The 20,987-nt window shown below is 37.3% G+C and overlaps 1 protein-coding gene across 9 annotated transcripts in view; it reads right to left on the bottom strand.

The window, feature by feature from the left end:
* Positions 1–20,987, bottom strand: part of APOOL (apolipoprotein O like) — a 262,405-nt gene that overhangs the window by 168,454 nt on the left and 72,964 nt on the right. For 8 of the 9 annotated variants that reach the window (XM_048213504.2, XM_026480142.4, XM_057312836.1 and 5 more), the window contains 2 exons: positions 16,554–16,667; positions 16,226–16,343 (listed from right to left, as the gene is read on the bottom strand). In XM_048213504.2, the coding sequence (XP_048069461.1) occupies positions 16,226–16,343; positions 16,554–16,667 (232 nt within the window). The remainder of the gene's footprint in view (positions 1–16,225; positions 16,344–16,553; positions 16,668–20,987) is intronic. The other variant, XM_057312826.1, reaches the window with a different exon arrangement.

Genomic DNA, 20,987 nt, shown 5'->3' with positions numbered 1-20,987 from the left:
TAATCCATGGGGGAATCTGACAGGACCAAGACATGGATATCTACTCTCACCACACTGATTCAATATAGCACTGGAAATCCTAGCCACAGCAATCGGACAGAAAAAAAAAAAAGACAACAAATTGGTAAAGAAGTGAAACTTTCACTCTTTGCAGCTGACCTGATACTATATAGAGAAAACTCAAGAGACCCCACCAAAAAACTGCTAGAACTGATAAAAACTTTTCAGTAAAGTCACAGAATACAAAATCAAAGTACAGAAATCTGTTGCAATTTCTGTCACCAGTAGTGAATGAGCAGAAAGTAATTAAGGAATCAATCCCATTTTTAAATGCACCAAAAGAGTAAGGTAGCTACGAATAACCTTAACCAGAGGTGAAAGACAGTACTCTGAAAACTATAGCATGCTTATGAAAGAAACTGAAGACGACATGAAGAAATAGAAAGACATTTCATGCTCATGGATGGAAGTACAGATATTGTAAAATGACTACACTATCCAAAGCAATCTACACATTTAATGTAATCCCTATCAAAATACCACCAGCATTTTTCATAGAGCAAGAACGAACAATCCTAAAATTTTTATGGAATCACAAAAGACCCTGAGTCACCAAAGCAACCTTGAAAAAGCAAAGCAAAGCTGGAGGCATGATAATTTGGACTTCAAATTGTATTACAAAGCTGTAGTATTCAAACCAGGATGGTAATGGCAAAAAAAAAAAAAAAAACAAAAAAAAACCAGACATACAGATCAATGGAACATAACAGAAAACTCAGAAATGAACCCACAACTATATGGGCAATTAATCTTCAACAAAGCAGGAAAGAACAACCAGTGGGAAACAGTCTCTTCAACAAATGGTGCTGAGAAAACTGGAAAGTAACATGTCAAAAAGTGGTACTAGGACCACTTTCTTACACCACACACAAAACTAAAGTCAAAATGGATTGAAGACCTAAATGTGAGCCCTGAACCCCTAAAAATCCTAGAAGAGAGCAAAGGCAATAATTCTCAGAAATTGGCCATAGCAACACATTTCTAGAAAGGTCCTGTGAGGCAAGGGAAAGAAAAACAATAATAAACTATCAGCAGTAAATCAATATAAAAAGCTCCTACACGATGAAGGAAATAATCAACAAAACTAAAAGGCTAAACCTACTGAATGGTAGAAGATATCTGCTAATAACATTGCCGATAAAGGGTTAGTATCCAAAATATATAAAGAACTTATACAACTCAAAACCTAAAAAAAAAAAAAAACTAATTAAAAATGGGTAAAAGACATGAATGGATATTTCTCCAAGGTAGACATACCGACAGCCAACAGACACATGAAAAGATGCTCATCATCACTTGTCATCAGGGAAATGAAAATCAAAACTACAATACAGTATCAACTCACACCTGTCAGAATGGGTAAAATCAAAACACAAGAAACAAAAGGTATTGGGGAGGATGTAGAGAAAAAGAAACCCTATTGCACTGATGGTGGGAAAGCAAACTGGTGCAGCCAGTCTGGAAAACAGTATGGAGGTTCCTCAAAAAGTTAAAAATAGAATTACCTTACGATTCAACAACTGCATTAGTGGGTATTTATCCAAAGAATACAAAAATACTAATTAAAAGGGATACAGGCACCCCTATATTTATAGCAACATTATTTACAATATCCAAGACATGGAAGCAGCACATGATAATCCATGGGGAATCTAACAGGACCAAGACACGGATATCTACTCTCACCACACTGATTCAATATAGCACCGGAACAATGCTGACTGATGAATGGATAAAGAAGATGTGGCAGAGGAGTTAAGATGGTGGAGGAGTAGGGGGACCCTAAGCTTGTCTCAGCCCTTGAACACAGCTAGATAAATATCAAATCATCCTGAACACCCAAGAAATCTGAGGACGGAGAGAACAAACTGCACATCTACAGGTAGAAAAACAGCCACCTTAGGGAAGGTAGATGCTGCAGAGAGTTGAAAAGAACTGTGGGTGTGGCAGAGCAGAGGGAGCCCTGATCATGGAGAGAGGAGCAAGAGAGGAAGAAAGAGTGAAAGCATGAGCAGGGGAATGCAAAAGAAAACCTCTTCCCCAAAACTAATGACTGGGGAAATGAAAGGGGCTAACTACTGCAAGTTTTTATAAGCAGCAAAGCTCAAAGTCAAGTTTAAGAAGTCTGTACTATCACAGGGGTCATGCCTGGTAGGTTTAGTGATGCTCTGGTGGGGAAGGAAGGCAGAGACCCAGGAGTGGGCAGCATGGTCTGAGGATCCCCCAGGTCACACGCGAGAAAGTTTCTGTTCCTGAAGTACATTTGGGAGTCACGGCATCTCTGGGTACAAAAGAGCTGGTGGCACCAAAGTGCTGCCCGGTTCGCTAGCATAGGAACAAATATACTGGCTGCAGGCAGCAAACCTTGCCGGCTTTTTGGTGTGCTTTACATAAACTCTGAACAACTGAACGGTCATGCTACAGCTTTTCTGGGACAGACCAGCACAGGCCACAACACAGCTACACCCTCATCCACAGGATCAGTGCAGGTCCACACTGAGTGGGTCCCTAAAATTTGGAGTTTTGAAACCCAGCTGTAGGGCTGAGATAAAACACAGGAGTATACTGTGGTGCCTGGCAGGCAGACAGCTCGGACACCCCTAGAGAGGGTGAAGGCAGGGATCTGATGGAATCTGGGGAGACACAAGAGAGGCGATTGTTTGCTCTTCAGTGAGGGCTTCCTGAATAGTGGCAGGTGTGAATTCCCTGCTCCAGGGACAAGAGAGCAGGGTGACCCCCCCCCCCCAACCACCCTTTCTCCACCCATTAGCACTGACCAACTTCAGGGAGCAACACAGTGCCACTCAGTGAAGGCCAGAGCTGCTTACACCAACACCCATCCCCTAGCACCCTCCAGGTGCATCTCCACTAGGGCAAGTGTGGATGAGAATCAGTGCAGTAGGGCAGAAGATCAGCACAAACCCCTTGCACGCACCGAGTCTACTGCTTCATAGAGTGCTGCAAAGCTTTAGTTCTAAGGAAAATGGGACATACCTTTTTTTTTTCTTTTTTATCTAGCTTCTTTTAAAAAGCAGACCAAAACACACCTATTTAAACCTTGCCACACAGTAGAAATGGTCCAAACACCCCTCACTGCAGGCAAGGAGAAACTCTGCAGAGGACTGCCCTGAGGAAAGGAGCAGTCAAAACACAAGAGCAGAGTGCACACTCTGAAACACCTCCAGAAGCACTAGGTCCAAGATAGTATAGGACATCATCTTAAAATAGCCATTACACCCAGAAGCAGCAATAGAACAGGCTTTCCTAACAATAACACACACACACAAAATAGTGACCTAGACAAAATGATAATATGGAAGAATTTTCCCCAAAAGAAAGAACAGGAAGAAATGACGGCCAGGGATTTAATCAATAATAATTAAGATGCCTGAACCAGAATTTAAAACAACAATTATACAGATCCCAGCTGGGCTTGAGAAAAGCACAGAAGACACTAGAGAATCCCTTACTGCAGAGGAAAAAGACCTACAAACTAGTCAGGCTGAAATAAAAAATGCTATAACTAAGATGAAAATCTGACTGGATACAAGGATGGATGAAGCAGATGAAGCAGATGAAGCAGATGAAGCAGATGAAGCAGATGGATGTATCAGTAATACAGATGATAAAATTATGGAAAATAATGAAATGGAAAAGAAGAGGTTAAAAAAAAGTATTGGATCATGAATGCAGACGTAGGGAATTTAGTGACTCCTTAAAGTGTAGTAACAGTCACATCAAAGGAGTCCAAGAAGAAGTAGAGACAAAAGGAGAGGCAGAAGGTTTATTTGTGCAAAGCATAACTGAAAACTTTCCTAATCAGGGATAGGAAACAGACACTGAAATCCAAGAAACACAAATTCCCATTAAATTCAACAAAAGCTGGCCATCACCAAGACATATTATAGTCAAGTTCACAATATATACAGACAAGGAAAGAATCCTGAAAGCAGCAAGGGGGAAGAAAAGTCCTTAAACAACAAGGGAACACAGATCAGGTCTGCAGCATATCTGGCTACAGAAACATGGCAGGGCAGAAGACAGTGGCATGATATATTCAAAGTGCTAAACGGGGAAAAATGTGCAGCCAAGAATACTTTATACAGTAAAAATTCAGAATAGAAGGAGAGATAAGGAGTTTCCCAGACAAACAAAAGATAAAGGAGTTTGTGAACACTAAACCAGCCCGCAAGAAAAATTAAAGGGAGGGGCTCCTGGGTGGCTCAGTCCTTAAGCGTCTGCCTTCGGCTCAGGGCGTGGTACCAGGGTCCTGGGATCGAGCCCCATATCGGGCTCCCTGCTCTGCTGGGAGCCTGCTTCTTCCTCTCCCACTCCCCCTGCTTGTGTTCCCTCTCTCGCTGGCTGTCTCTGTCAAATAAATTAAAAAATCTTAAAAAAAAATTAAAAGGAATTCTCTGAATAGGGAAAAAGATGACAAAAACCAACAAAGACTAGAAAGGAAAGGAGAACATCACCAGAAACACCAATTATACAGATAACACAATGGCACTAAATTCATATCTATCAATAATCACTCTGAATGTAAATGGACTAAATGCTCCAATCAAAAGACATAGGGTATCTGAATGAATAAAAAAAAAAAAGACCCATCTACATGCTGCCTACAGGAAACTCATTTTATACGTAAAGACACCTGGAGACTGAAAGTGAGGGGATGAAGAACCATCTATTATGCTAATGGACGTCAAAAGAAAGCTAGAATAGCCATATGTTCATCAGATGAACTAGATTTTAAAGCAAAGACTGTAACAAGAAATGAAGAAGGGTATTATATCATAATTAAAGGGTCTATCCATTAAGAAGATCTAACAATTGTAAATATTTTACCTCCAACTAGAGAGCATACAAATATATAAATCAATTAATAAAAAACTGAAACTCATTGATAATAATATAATAACAGCTGGGGACATTAATACCCCACTTACAGCAATGCACAGATCGCCTAAGCAGAAAATCAACAAGGAAACAATGGCTTTGAATGACACACTGGACCCGATGGACTAAACAGATATATTCAAACATTTCATCCTAAAGCAACAGAATACACAAATTTTTTTTGAGTGTACATGGAACATTCTCCAGAACAGTTCACACATTGGATAAAAAATCAGGCTTCAAAAAGTACAAAAAGAATGGTATCATACCATGCATAGTTTCAGAATACAACGCAATGAAACTCGAAGTGAACCACAAGAATAAATTGGGAAAGACAACAAATACATGAAGGTTAAAGAACATCCTATTAAAGAAAGAATGGCTTAAGCAGGAAATTAGAAGAACTAAAAAAAAAAAAATACATGGAAGCAAAGAAATGAAAACATAACAGTCCAAAACATTTCAGATGCAGTAAAGGTGGTCCTAAGAGGCAAGTATATAGCAATACAGGCCTACCTCAAGAAGGATTAAAAGTCTCAAATGCACAACCTAATCTTATACATAAAGGGGCTAGAAAAGGAACAGCAAATAAATCATAAAGCCAGCAGAAGGGAAATAATAAAGATTAGAGCAGAACTAAACGGTATACAAAAAAAAAAAAAAGAAATCAGTAGAACAGATAAACAAAACTAAGAGCTGGTACTTACAAAGAAGTAATAAAATTGATAAACCCTAGCCAAATTTATCAAAAAGAAAAAAGAAAAGACCCAAATAAATAAAATCACAGATGAGAGAGGAGAGGTCACAACCAACACAAAGAAATACAAACAATTTTAAGAGAGTATTATGAAAAATTATATGCCAACAAACTGGGCAATCTGGAAGGAATGAACAAATAACTAGAAACATACAAAATACCAAAACTGAAACAGGAACAATTAGAAAATCTGAACAGACCCATAAGCAGCAAACAAACTGAATCAGTAATCAAAAATTTCCCAGCAAACAAAATGCAGAGCTAGATGGCTTCTCAGCAGATTTATACCAGATATTTAAAGTAGAGTTAACCTAGTCTTCTCAAACTATTCCAAAAAGTAGAAATGTAAGGAAAACTTCCAAACTTATTCTACAACGCCAGCATTACTTTGATTTCAAAACCAAAGACCCCACCAAAAAGGAGAATTACAGACCAATATCCCTGATGAACATGGATGTAAAAACTTTCAACAAGATGCTAGCAAATTACATCTAACAGTATATTAAAAGAATTATTTACCACAATCAAGTGGGATTTATTCCTGGGCTGCAGGGGTGTTCAAAATTAGCAAAACAATCAATGCAATACACCACCTTAATAAAAGAAAGGATAAGAACCAGATGATCCTCTTAACAGATGCAGAAAAATCATTTCACAAAATGCAGCATCAATTTTTGATAAAAACCCTCTACCATGTATGGAGAGGGGCAACATACCTCAGCATCATAAAAGCAATATACAAAAGACCCACAGCCGATATCATCCTCAAAAGGGAAATGTTGAGAGCTTTTCCTTCACAGTAAGGAACAAGATAGGGACGTCCAATCTCATCACTGCTATTTAACATAGAACTGGAAGTCTTAGCTTCGGCAATCAGACAACAGAAAGGAATAAAAAGCACCCACATCGGCAAAGAAGTTGTCAAACTTTCACTATTTGCAGATGACACGACACTCTACGTAGAAAACCCAAGACTCCACCAAAAAATTGCTAGAACTAATACATCAATTCAGCAATGCCACAGGTTATAAAATCGATGTACAGAAATTTGTTGGATTTCTATAATCCAATTAAGAACCAGCAGAAAGAGGCTCTCTTTAGCATCTCCGCCAACAAGTAACTTCTTCCAGTTGGTTTTGAACCCAGGCTGAGTATTTCCATGGGCCCCTCTTATCAGATACCATAATGTACCATGCAGAGAGATGCATTCAAAGAAAGGGATAAGAATGAAACATTCACAATCATAAGTAAATCAAAGAATTCTCCAAGACAGTTTCTATCTAAGAAGTATGTGCAAGAGTAAGCCAAGATGGTGGAGGAGCAAGAGATCTAAAGTTCGTCTGGTTACAGGAATTCAGCTAGAGAGCTACCAAACCATTCCGAATACCTATGAACGCAACTGGAGAACGAAGAAAAGAGTAGCAGAAACTCTATGAACAGAAAAGCGACCACTTCGTGCAAGAAGAAGAAAAGATGGTGGAGGAGTAGGGGACCCCTTTTTCAGCTGGTCCCCTGAGTCAAGCTGGATATCTACCAGACCATCCTGAATACCCACAAAATCAGGCTGGGACGCAGGAAGATACCTCCGGATCTCTATAAATGAACAACTCTAGCACTGAGTATTGAGGTACTAAGCGGGGAGCCGTGAATCCGCACACAGATAACAGAACACAAACAGAAGGGGGAGGGAACCACCACGCTCGGGCACCGGGAAGCAGTAACCATCTGCACTGGGGAGCGGGCCAGACTCGCAGACTGGTACCTGCGAGAGAGCAGACTGAGACCCTGAGCCTGGGAACGCGCGTGCGACCAGACTGAAAACCGGAGCTCCGGGGAGCTCACTGGAACCGGACTAAAACTGGGACCTTGGGAGCGCCTGTGGGAACCGGGGGTGACTGGCAGTGTTAAAAAGCACAAAGGACAGAGACGTGCCAGCCCTGGAACTGATGGCTAGGAGAGCAGCTATGGGGCGCACAACCCGGGATGCTGCAGGGTTTTGAGCAGCACCGACAGAAACAGAGTTAAGGTGGCCAAGAGAGCTCTGTTGAGAACGGACTGCAATCTCTCTGTTCTGAGACAGAGGTTATGATTCGGCCACTGCTGCTCTGACTCTCAGAAGAGCCACAGAAAAACACCAGGGAAAGCTGCCAGAGAACAAAAGCCTGGAAATACCGGCTCACATTGTGCCCATCTCCATCCCCCCTCACAGGGGACAGGGAGACTCTACCCAAACAGGGCTGCCTGAGTATCAGAGCGGCAGGCCCCTCCCCCAGGATGCAGGCTGAAAAATCGAGAAGCCCACATCCCTAAGGTCCCTATAAAACAAGTGCACACTGCCTGGGTCCCGGTCAATAATTTGGGCTCTGGGCATCCCTGCAACCTCTCCTCATCAGAATGACGAGGAGGAGAAATCCCCCCCAGCAAAGAAAAGATAATGAGTTTGTGGCCTCCGCCACAGAACTGATAGATATGGATATAACCAAATTGTCAGAAAGGGAGTTCAGAGTACCAATGGTTAAGATGATGTGTAGGCTTGAAAAACATATTAATGAAAATATTAACGAGAATATAGAATCTCTAAGGGTGGAAATGAGAGCGACTCTGGCAGAAATTAAAAATGCTATGAATCAAATGCAGTTTACCTGCTCTGACGGCCAGGGTAAAGGAGGCAGAAGAACAAATTAGTGAACTGGAGGACGAGATGGTAAAAGAGAAAGTTAAAACACAAACGTGGCTCAAAAAAATCCAATCTCAAGAATGTAGATAATGGGAGATTACTGACTCAATGAAACGTTCCAATGTCAGAATCAAACGTTGGCATCCCTGAGGGGGTGGAAAAAGAGAGAAGTCTAGAAGAGAAATTTGAATAAACTGTAGCTGAGAACTTCCCTAATCTGGAAAAGGAAACAAGCATTCGTGTCCAAGAGGCAGAGAGGACCCCTGCCAAGGTCAATGAGAAGAGACCTATACCACGTCACGACATAGTGCATTTCGCAAATATCAGATTCAAGGTTACAGTATTGAAACCGGCCAGGGGGAACAAAATCCTTACGTACAGAGGGAAAAATATCAGAATAATGTCAGACCTGTCTACAGAGACCTGGCAGGCTAGGAAGGGTTGGCAGGGTATTTTCAAAGCTCTATCTGAGAAGAACATGCAGCCAAGGATCCTTTATTCAGCAAGGCTGTCATTCAGAATTGATGGAGAGATAAGGACTTTCGAAGATCAGCAGAACCTTAAAGAATTTGTAACCACCAAACCAGCCCTACAAGAGATATTAAGGGGGGGGGGGTTCTATAAAAGTAAAAAGATGCCAAGAGTGATACGGAACAGAAATTTACAATCTATAGAAACAAAGATGTCACAGGCAACATGACATAATTAAAATCATATCTCTCAGTAATCACTCTCAATGTGAATGGCCTAAATGCTCCCATAAACGACAAAGGGTTGCAGAATGGAGAAAAAGACATGACCCATCCATTTGCTGTCTACAAGAGACTCATTTTGAACCTAAAGATACATCCAGACTGAAAGTGAAAGGATGGAGAACCATTCTTCATGCCAACAGACTTCAAAAGAAAGGTGGGGTGGAAATTCTCATATAAGACAGATTAGATTTTAAACTAAACTGTAGTTAGAGATATAGAAGGACAGTATATAATTCTTAAAGGATGTATCCAACAAGTGGATATGAGAATTATAAATATCTATGCCCCCAATAGGGGAGCAGCTAGATACACACGCCAACTCTTAACCAGAATAAAGAGACATATAGATAATAATTTGTTAATAGTAGGGGACCTCAACACTCCACTATCAGCAACAGACAGATCACCTAACAGAAAAGCAGCAAAGAAACAAGAGCTTTGAATGACACACTGAACCAGATGGACATCATAGATATATACAGAACATTCCACCCAAAAACAACAGAATACTCATCCTTTTCGAAAGCACATGGAACTATCTCCAGAATAGATCTTATACTGAGTCACAAAACAGGTCTCAACCGATACCAGAAGACTGAAATTTTGCCCTGCATATTCTCAGACCACAATGCTTTGAAACTGGAGCTCAATCACAAGGAAAAACTTGGAAGAAACTCAAACACTTGGAAATTAAGAACCATCCTGCTCAAGAATGATTGGGTAAACCAGGAAATTAAAAATCACTTTAAACAATTTTTGGAGACCAATGAGAATGAAAACATATCGGTCCAAAACCTATGGGTCACTGCAAAGGTGGTCCTAAGGGGAAAATACATAGCCATCCAAGTCTCACTCAAAAGAATAGAAAAATCTAAAATGCAGTTTTAATATTCTCACCTCAAGAAGCTGTAGCTGGAACAGAAGAATAGGCCTAACCCACGCACGAGAAGCCAGGTGATCAAGATTAGAGCAGAGATCAATGAATTAGAAACCAGGAACACAGTAGAGCAGATCAACAGAACTAGAAGCTGGTTCTTTGAAAGAATAAATAAGACTGATAAGACACTGGCCAGACTTATTCAAAAGAATAGAGAAAGGACCCGAATTAATAAAATTATGAATGAAAGGGGAGAGATCACAACCAACACCAATGAAATAGGAAGGATCATTAGAAACTTTTATCAACAGCTTTATGCCAATAAATTAAACAACGTGGAAGAAATGGATGCCTTCCAGGAAACCAATAAACTAACAAGACTGAAACAGGAAAAAATTGATTATTTAAACAGACCAGTTAATTATGAAGAGATTGAAGCAGTGATTAAAAACCTCCTCAAAAACAAAAGTCCAGGGCCTGATGGATTCTGCAGGGAATTCTACCAAACATTCAAAGAAGAAATAATACCTATTCTCCTGAAGCTGTTTCAAAAAATAGAAACAGAAAGAAAACTACCAAACTCATTTTATGAGGCCAATATTACCTTGACCCTCAAACCAGGCAAAGACCCCATCAAAAAGGAGAATTACAGACCGATTTCACTGATGAATATGGATGCCAAAATTCTCAATAAGTTCCTAGCTAATAGGATCCAACAGTACATTAAAAGGATTATCCATCATGACCAAGTGGGATTCATCCCTGGGATGCAAGGGTGGTTCAACATTCGCAAATCCATCAGTGTGATAGATCGTATCAACAAGAAGAGAGTCAAGAACCATATGATCCTCTAAATTGATGCAGAAAAAGCATTTGACAAAATACAGCATCCTTTCCTGATTAATACGCATCAGAGTGTAGGGATAGAGGGTACACTCCTCAATTTCATAAAAACCATCTATGAAAAGCCTACAGCAAATACCATTCTCAATGGGGAAAAGCTGAAACCCTTTCCCTTAAGATCAGGAACACGACAAGGATGCCCACTCTCGCCATTATCATTTAACATAATACCAGAAGTCCTTGCAACAGCAATCAGACAACAAACAGGGATAAAAAGGTACTGAAATTGGCAATGAAGTCGTCAAACTGTCTCTCTTCACAGATAACATGACACTCTATATAGAAATCCCAAAGGACTCCACCTCCAAACCACTAGAACTTATAGAGCAATTCAGTAATGTGGCGCAATACAAAATCAATGCTCAGAAATCAGCTGCATTTCCATACACAAACAATGAGACTGAAGAAAGAGAAATTAGGGAATCAATTCCATTTCAATAGCACCAAAAATCATACATTATCTCGGAATTAACTTAACCAGAGACGTAAAGGATCTATATTCTAGAAACTACAAATCACTCTTGAAAGACACTGAAGAAGACACAAAATGATGAAAAAATATTCCATGCTCATGGATCGGAAGAATAAACATAGTTAAAATATCAATGCTACCCAGAGCAGTCTACACTTTCAATGCCATTCCGATCAAAATACCAATGACATTTTTCAAAGAACTGGAACAAACAGCCCTTAAATTTTTGTGGAACCAGAAAAGGCCACAAATCGCCAAAAAATTGTTGAAAAACAAAGCTGGGGGTACCACGTTGCTGGACTTCAAGCTATACTACAAAGCTGTGATCACAAAGACAGCATGGTACTGTCACAAAAACAGACACATAGACCAATGGAACAGAATAGAGAACACAGAAATGGACCCTCGGCTCTTTGGGCAACTAATCTTTGACAAAGCAGGAAAAAACATCCAGTGGAAATAATACAGTCTCTTCTATAAATGGTGCTGGGAAAATTGGACAGCTACATGCAAAAGAATGAAACTTGACCACTCTCTCACACCATACACAAAGATAAACTCCAAATGGATGAAAGACCTCGACGTGAGACAGGAATCCATCAATATCCTAAAGGAGAACACAGGCTGCAACCTCTCTGACATCGGCCACAGCAACTTTTTTCATGACACATCTCCAAAGGCAAGAGAAACAAAAGAAAAAATGAACTTGTGGGACTTAAACAAGATAAAAAGCTTCTGCATAACCAAGGAAACAGTCCAAAAAACTAAGAGGCAGCACACGGAATGGGAGAACATATTTGCAAATGACATTACAGATAAAAGACTAGTATCCCAGATCTACAAAGAACTTCTCAAACTCAATACACGTAAAACAAATAATGAAATAAAAAAATGGGCAGAAGATATGAATAAACACTTTTCCAATGAAGACATGCAAATGACTAACAGACACATGAAAAAGTGTTCAAAATCATTAGCCATCAGGGAAATTCAAATCAAAACCACCTTGAGATACCACCTTAGACCAGTTAGAATGGCAAAAATGGACAAGGCAGGAAACAACAAATGTTGGAGAGCATGTGAAGAAAGGGGATCCCTCTTACACTGCTGGTGGGAATGCAAGTTGGTACAGCCACTTTGGAAAACAGTGTGGAGGTCCCTTATAAAGTTAACAATTGAGCTACCCTATGATCCAGCAATCGCACTACTGGGTATTTACCCCAAAGATACAGATGTAGTGAAGAGAAGGGCCATATGCACCCCAATGTTCATAGCAGCATTGTTCACAACAGCTAAATCGTGGAAGGAGCCCAAATGCCCTTCAACAGATGACTGGATTAAGAAGTTGTGGTCCATATATACAATGGAATATTAATCAGCCATCAGAAAGAACAATTACACATTTGCCGCAACATGGATGGGCGTGGAGGAGATTATGCTAATTGAAATAAGCCAAGCAGAGAAAGACAATTATCATACGGTTTCACTCATTTATGAAACATAAGAAATACGAAGATTGGTAGGAGAAGGAAGGGAAGAATGAAGGTGGGGTAAAGAGAAGGGGGAATGAACCACGAGAGACTGTGGACTCTGGGAAACAAACTGAGAGCTTCAGAGGGGAGGGGGGTGGGGGATTGGGATGGGCTGGTGATACGTATTAAGGAGGGCACATATTGCATGGTGCACTGAGTGTTATACGCAAATAATGAATCATGGAACATTGCATCAAAAACTAGGGTTGTACTGTATGGTGACTAATAGAACAAAATAAAAATTTTTAAAAAAAGCAGCAGAAAGAGAAATCAAGGAATCAATCCCACTTACAATAGCACCAAAAACCATAAGATAAGTAGGAATAAAGCTAACCAAAGAGGTAAAAAAATCTGTACACTGAAAACTATGGAACACTTATGAACGAAACTGAAAAGGACACAAAGAAGTAGAAAAACATTCCATGCTCAAGGAATGGAAGAACAAACATTTTTAAAACATCTATATTACCGAAAGCAATCTTCACACTTAAAGCAATCCCTATCAAAATGACACCAGAATTTTTCACAGAGCTAGAACAAACAATCCTAAAAAATGTATGGAAACACACAACACACCCAAATAGCCAAAGCAATCCTGAAAAAGAACAGCAAAGCTGGAGGCCTCACGATTTCAGACTTCAAGCTATATTACAAAGCTATAGTCTTCAAGACAATATGGTACCGACACAAAAACAGATATGTAGTTCAATGAAACAGAAAAGAAAACCAAGAAATGGACCCACAACTATATGGTCAATTAATCTTGACAATACAAGACTATCCAATGGAACAAAGTCTTGGGGTGGGTGGGTGGCTCAGTCAGCTGGGTGTCCAACTCTTAATTTTGGCTCAGGTCATGATCTGAGGGTCATGATATCAAGCCCCATGTCAAGCTCCATGTGTAGGCCCTGCTTAAGATTCTCTCTCTCCCTCTGCCCCTCCCTCCCTGTTAGCATTCCCACTCCCAAAAAAAAAAGTCTCTTCAACAAATGATGCTGGGAAAACTGGACAGCCACACGTAGAAGAATGACTGGGCCATTCTCTTACACCATACACAAGGATGAACTCAAAATGGATGAAAGACCTCAGTGTGAGACAGGAAACCATCAATGTCCTAGAAGGGAATACAGCAGAAACCTCTTTGACCTGGCTATAGCAAATTGCTACTAGACACGTCTCCAGACGCAAGGGAAACAAAAGCAAAAATGAACTATTGGGACTTCATCAAGATAAAAAGCTTCTGCACAGGGAAGGAAACAATCAAGAAAACTAAAATGCAGCTTCCAGAATCAGAGAAAATAACTGCAAATGACATATCTAATAAAAGGTTAATATCCAAAATCTATAAAGAACTTATCAAATTCAACACCTAAAAAACAAACAACATAGTTAAGAAATGGGCAGAAGACATGAATACACATGTTTCCAAAGAAGACATACAGATGGCTAATAGGCACATGAGAAGATATTCAACATCATTCATCATCAGGGAAATACAAATCAAAACCACGAGATACCACTTCACACCTGTCAGAATGGCTAAAATTAACAACACAGGAAACAACGGATGTTGGCAAGGATGTAGAGAAAGGGGAACCATGTTACACTGCTGGTGGGAATCCAACATGGTGCAGCCACTCTGGAAAACAGTACAGAGGTTCCTTACCAAATTAAAAATAGAATAACCCCACAACCCAGCAATTGCACTACTAGGTATTTACCCAAAGGATACAAAAATACGGATTTGAAGGGGTACAAGCACCCCAATGTTTATATATATATATATATATATATATATATATCCATCCATCCATCCATCCATCCATCCATCCATCCATCCATATCTGCATGGATGCATGAGAAAAAAGAAAAGAGAGACAGAGGGACAAGCCAGGAAACAGATTCTTAACTACTGAGAACAAACTGATGGTTACCAGAGGGGAGGTTGGTGGGGTTGGGTGAAAGAGCTGATGGGGATTAAGGACTGTACTTGTTGTGATGAACACAGGGTGCTGTATGGCAATGTTGAATCACTGTGTTGTACACCTGAAACTAATATAACACTGTATGCTAACTATACCAGAATTGAAAATAAATAATAAAAAAATAAATACTGTAAACCATCAGATTAGAAATGAGAGGTGGGTGACAGGAGAACATTGTAAAACTCGTATCAGGTTTGTTACTCAGTGACAGGTTTTATAAAACTTTAGAGGAGGTAGCTGAAATTAGAGACTAAACTCTGATTTTAAATTAATTTATACACAATAGAAAGAGCTTGGACATTGGTATTAGAAAAATCTAGGCTATGAATACACCCCTACTACTCATAAACTATATGATTTTGGGCAAGTTGCTTAAGCTTCCTGAGTCTCAGTCCGTTCATTGTGCAACGATTATAATTACATATGCACAAGAATTTTTTGTTTTGTTTTGCTTTTTGGGTGAGACCTGAATAACATATGATATTTATAGCTCTTTATACTATACCTACTGTGGTAGGTGCTCTGTAAAGGGCTCTGTAAAATATTATCATTATTTTCTACTTCCCTATCTCTGAGTTGGTCCTATTTCCTTTGCAAATAAAACAAAAGGTAGTACCACTCACATTGTACAGATAGATAATGCTATGTAACCCAGTGACTGGTGAGTCTATGTGAATACACTCCCAAAATGGTATTAAACACTCTGTTACCTTCTTAATGATTACAGTAAAACCATGAAAATATTTGCCTAGAAGGTATAATTATCACTATTTGGTCTCACAAAGTATCAACTGCCGGTATCCAATACTTAAAAAGTTATTAGTATTATAATTGGTGTTATTTTACTATTTCATGCTGAATGTTCTCCTAGTATCTAAACTAAATAAAGTGATGGTGGAAACGAAGACTGATAGGGGTAAATAGAACCAGAAATGGAAAGTTAATATTTCTTCTATGTAGATACGACTCATAGCCTGTAAACTGACAGAATCTAGAAAGGCACATTTTCCTCCACCTAATTACAAAGTTCACATTTATAAAGTGATATTAAATGCTTCACTCACCCAACCAACCAGTGCCACTCCACACTCCCATGTACAAAAATTGGTATTATGAACAATGTGGCAATTAGAAAAAGTCCCAAGTACCCAAGTATCTCATAATTTTAAAAAGATATATAGACTACAGATATGAGAAAGAAAAAAACATTTATGAAGAAAGCACATAAATACGTTCAAACTACACCTAATAATACTCTAAAATTATTCAAGAAAGAATGAAAACAAAGTTAAGTTATTTCAAACAAACCTGAGGTGGATTCTGATTTTGTCTTTGTTTCAGAGCTGAGTTCTGTTGGCAAGGGCACTGAGTGTTTCAGGCTGTCAGTTGTTTTTGCAGGTATTTCTATTTCAGCAGAATTTCCTAGCTGTTTACCAAAAAGATTTTTCCTTCATAAGTAAATCATTTTGCTAAAACAATAAAATATCATAAAAACGTATAGTATGCAAAGATATTATGTTCCTTCATCTCCTTCCATTCTATCCTTGACCTCTGTCCAGGACTCCCATTATAGGCCAATCCCCCACCCCAACCAACAAAACTCAATGTCTACGTTTTTGGTCCATTTAAACTCTACCTTAGATTTTTCTTTAGGTTTAGGAAATGACTCTTTTTTGTTCATTTTTGTCCACAATGATTTAACTGCTTCATAAATTTGCTGGCTTGTAGTATATGCCTTTTTCCCAGTTACCTAATTAAAACAAGAAGTGAGTCAAATAAGATATATTTTTAAAAGTCAAAATAACAGATATTAAAAAAAATTATGTCAGGTATTTTATGTGAACACTCAGGTCAGAATCAATAGTAAAGATATAAATCTCTAGGTCATATAACAGAAAAAACCATTTTCTAAATCTTATATGAAAAATCATTTGCCTCATGTAAAAGGCTAAAAAAATGTATAGCTGGTACAACACCAAGAGTGAATCCTCAAGTAAACTATGACTTTGAGTGATAATGTGTCAATGTAGGCTTATCACTTGCAACAAATGTACCACTCTAATGGGGGATATTGAAAAGGGATGTTGATAATGGAGGATGCTAAGCATGTGTGGGAACAGGGGTTGAATGGGAAATCTTTGTACCTTCTGCTTTATTTTGTTGTGAACCTAAAACTGCTCTTAGAAAAATAAATTCTTAACAATGTATAGTTTGCATTCACACTATAATATGTGAATTTAAAACTATGTCTATTTAACAGAAGTTTGGGGAGACAGCTTGAGATAATAAGCTGAGAAAATAAGATTTTAAGATGCTACAATGTTAATACTTTTGTTCAAATTTTTATAGTGCTTTCTCCTGTCATAAAAAAGTATTAATGTGTTTCTCCAGAGAATAATATTCTTTTTTGGTACAAACATAAAATACAAAATGAACTACAAACACACCAAAGCAGAGGCAAGGATGGTGAGTGAATTCCTGAAGCTGAGGTTACTTTCATTCATATCTCTTTCCCTTTAAAAATCTCCTGATTTCTTCTTTGTATTCTTTTCCCATCCTTTGCTCCTTATGGCTGAAGTAATTTCAATAGCTATTGACTTTTCAAGTTTTAATGAGGTTCTGGAAGCTTTCCAGGATTATACTTTTTATTAACATGAACTTATAAAACTTTTTCAAACTGTGACTTTATTGCTTAAAATAGAATTGTTTTGCTAAGTATATACTTACATTTAAGAAAAATAAATCAATCCACTAATATAGAGAAAGTCTTCTTCCTCCCCACAATGTAATTTTGGTCAGTCGTGTGGCTATTCTTCCTCAGATTTTCCTCTTATATGTGCATTAGATACATACACAACATATTTTAAAACAAATGGAATGTTGATACTTAATATAGATCTACCAAAAAGGAATGAGGTAGATTTTAGATTTATATGCACTGATATGGATTTCCATGATGAACCACTGAATTGAAAAGATGAGATTAGAGAACAGATTATACTCTACAATCTCAATTATATTTTAAATTAAATTTTAAAATAAACTACACACATATACACTCAGCTTGTTTCCTTTTTAAAAACACAAATAGGATCACACTATAAGTATTGAGATTTGGTACTTTAAAAGCTTAACAATTTGTCAGAGATGTTTCCATATCAGTTTACATACCTGTAGATCTGCTTCTTTTATAATAGTTGCATAGTTAGTGTTCACAATGGATATGCCAAAGCTAGTTTAATAAACACCTATTTTGGGGAATATGGGATATCTCCTTTTTTTGGACAATTATAAGCATGCATTCTTACACATACAGTTGGGACCACACATCTTTGTGGTGTTTACTTGGTACAAATTCCTGGATGTGAAATATCTGGATTAAAGATTATACACATCTTAATTTTTGATAATATTGCCACAATGCCTCCATAAAGTCAGCGATACACTGTAGTAATTTATACTCCCAACAAAAATATGTCTTCCTACCCTATTTACCAGAAGCAGTATTATTATGAGTCTTTTAAATCTTTATCAAATTGAAAGACTAAAAGCCAATATATAAATGATCTTTAAATTTGCATTTATTTGATTGCTGATAAAGTTAAGCATCTTTCATATATTACACCATTTATGTTTCTTATTTTGTGGATTGCTTGTTTGTTTACTTTCTTCATTTTCTCAAAGGGCATTTATCTTTTTCCTATTAATTTATAGGTGCTCTTAATATAGGAAGCCCATTATTTAGTCCTTTGTTATAGATGTTGCAAATAGTTTTCCCAGTTTTTTATTTATCCCTTAACTTCGTATATGTTATATTGTGATCAGAAGAAATGTATTAATTTTGATGCAGTAAAATACATTAAATTTTTTTGATGGATTCTGGATTGTGTTTTGCTGAAGAGGCCCTTTCCTATCTAAACATTACAGAAATATTTATCTTCTTTCTTCTAATATTTTTATAGTATTATATTTTATGATTAGATCTTTAGTCCACCTGAAATTTATTTTTGCATGATAACTGGTAAAGGTCTAAGATTTTTTTCCAAAAAGCCAGTTATTTCAACACTTGTCTGGAATAACCAATCCATCCTTTCTTTACACACTGATCTGAAATGACAACTTTACTATACCCTCCCCCTACCCCACAGTGTATACAAAGACATACTTGATATATTTATTTTTGGACATTCTCTTTTGGTTTTGTTTTTGGGGTTTTTTTTCGTCTATTTTATTGTCTATGCTAGCATAGTTACCAATACATGGTAAATGGAAAACAAATACTGGTTGAATGAATGTCATATTCCCTACAAATCCAGGAATTCTATAAGAACTAAATTAAACTTATAAATTTGGGAACATATGCCATATTCCAATAGTCAGTCCTTTCATCTAGAAACAAGATATATCTCTAAATGTATTCAAAGTTTTAAAAATGCCTTTCAGTAAAGTTTGATAGTTTTAAATAAATAGGTCTTAGAACATTATTTGATAAGTTTACTCCTAGATATTTTATAGTTTTCAAAGACATTACTTGATATTCTTTATGTAAGTTAATGAAAACAGTGTGAGGAAAATCATAAAAAGCAAAAAGTAATCCCATCTTGAAGTATATTTCCAAAATGGTGAATAACTGGAGTGTGACTTTTTCAAAGAACCTTCTGGACTATCATTTTGTGATTTTTTTATGTCACAGACCTCCTGGAGAATCTCATGAAAGGTATGGGTCCTTTCCTTAAGAAAAATACCCATATAGTAGAAGAGCTCTCACCTGTTATCCTTTAAAGAGATTTGTCTGATTAACTAAAGATGTCTTAAAAATGTATAATAAATGATGTTTACCAAATGCTGAATATTCATCAATAGTAGGTACTCTCAAATATGTCTAAGTATTGTCTTTCACAAGTGATTTGTATACTTACCAAGAATCGTTAATTTATTTCTAAGTCTCTACACCAGTTTTACTATAATTAAAAAAAATTAAATGTAACATAATAGGATGAAATATGAGTGTGAAGAGAATTGTTATCCACAGGAAAATCAAGTTAAATGCTTTGTAAAGACTAAAAAATGATTTACCTAAATAAATAAATAAAGTCAAATTAGAGGTGGGCAACTCAACTGTTAAAGGCTGGGAGAAATAATAATTTAAGAGGATTCTACACTCATATTATTTTTAAAGTGTTTTTAAGTGTTCATTCTATTTTAAGGAAATCTAAACTGAAAACAGGAGAAGACATATTACAGATATGGCTAACTCTAAGAAAGATGCTACGGATCTTCAACTAGGAGACCCATATGCATAGAAAATACCTACTTCAAAAGAGAGAAAAACGGAAGCACATTTATGTTACAATTTGAAATAAAATATTTAAGGTCCATATTTATGATTTTTAAAAACTTTCCACTTTAATATTTTTAATTAATTGTTAACTACTGGTCCTAACATTATCAAATTAGAAAGCATCTATTGTATACCTAAAATTCTTCATAGTTTGGGGTGGTGGAGTCACTCTGAAGTCTATCATGGATATCAGGTTAAGCATCTATGATATATTTATATATATACATATATTAGAATCTAGCAGATATTACACATGACATTGTTATATGCCAGTCAAAGGAAAAGCAAGGGTCTCAAATCTAGGAATTTCAGTAACAATCAGTTTATTTAACCATAGAATAACTTTCAGAAATCATATTAATATCTCTTTTATCATAGAAATTTTTATTTGAAGTTCAGGAATTCTTTTATTTTCCTTCTGTTAGAGTAAAATTAAGTTTAATACTTAATTCTTAAAATTAAAAATAAGATGTATAATATTATCCTATTATGAAACTGTATCTGCCTATTCACCCATCTATCTTTCTATCACTATATATGCATAAAGAAATGTCTAGACAACATTCCACCAAATGTTAATACTGACATTTTTCTGGATGAAAGAGTTCCAGGTGGTTGTTTTTTTTTCCCTATACTTTTCTATAACACTTAAATTATTTAAGGATGAGTAGTAACCAATTTTATTTAAAAAACATTAAGGCATTACTCTAACAAAAAAGATTCAGTGGC

The sequence above is a fragment of the Ursus arctos genome, chromosome X, assembly GCF_023065955.2.
Source record: "Ursus arctos isolate Adak ecotype North America chromosome X, UrsArc2.0, whole genome shotgun sequence".
Classification (NCBI taxonomy): Eukaryota; Metazoa; Chordata; class Mammalia; order Carnivora; family Ursidae; genus Ursus; species Ursus arctos.
This window is presented reverse-complemented; position numbering and strand designations above follow the sequence as displayed.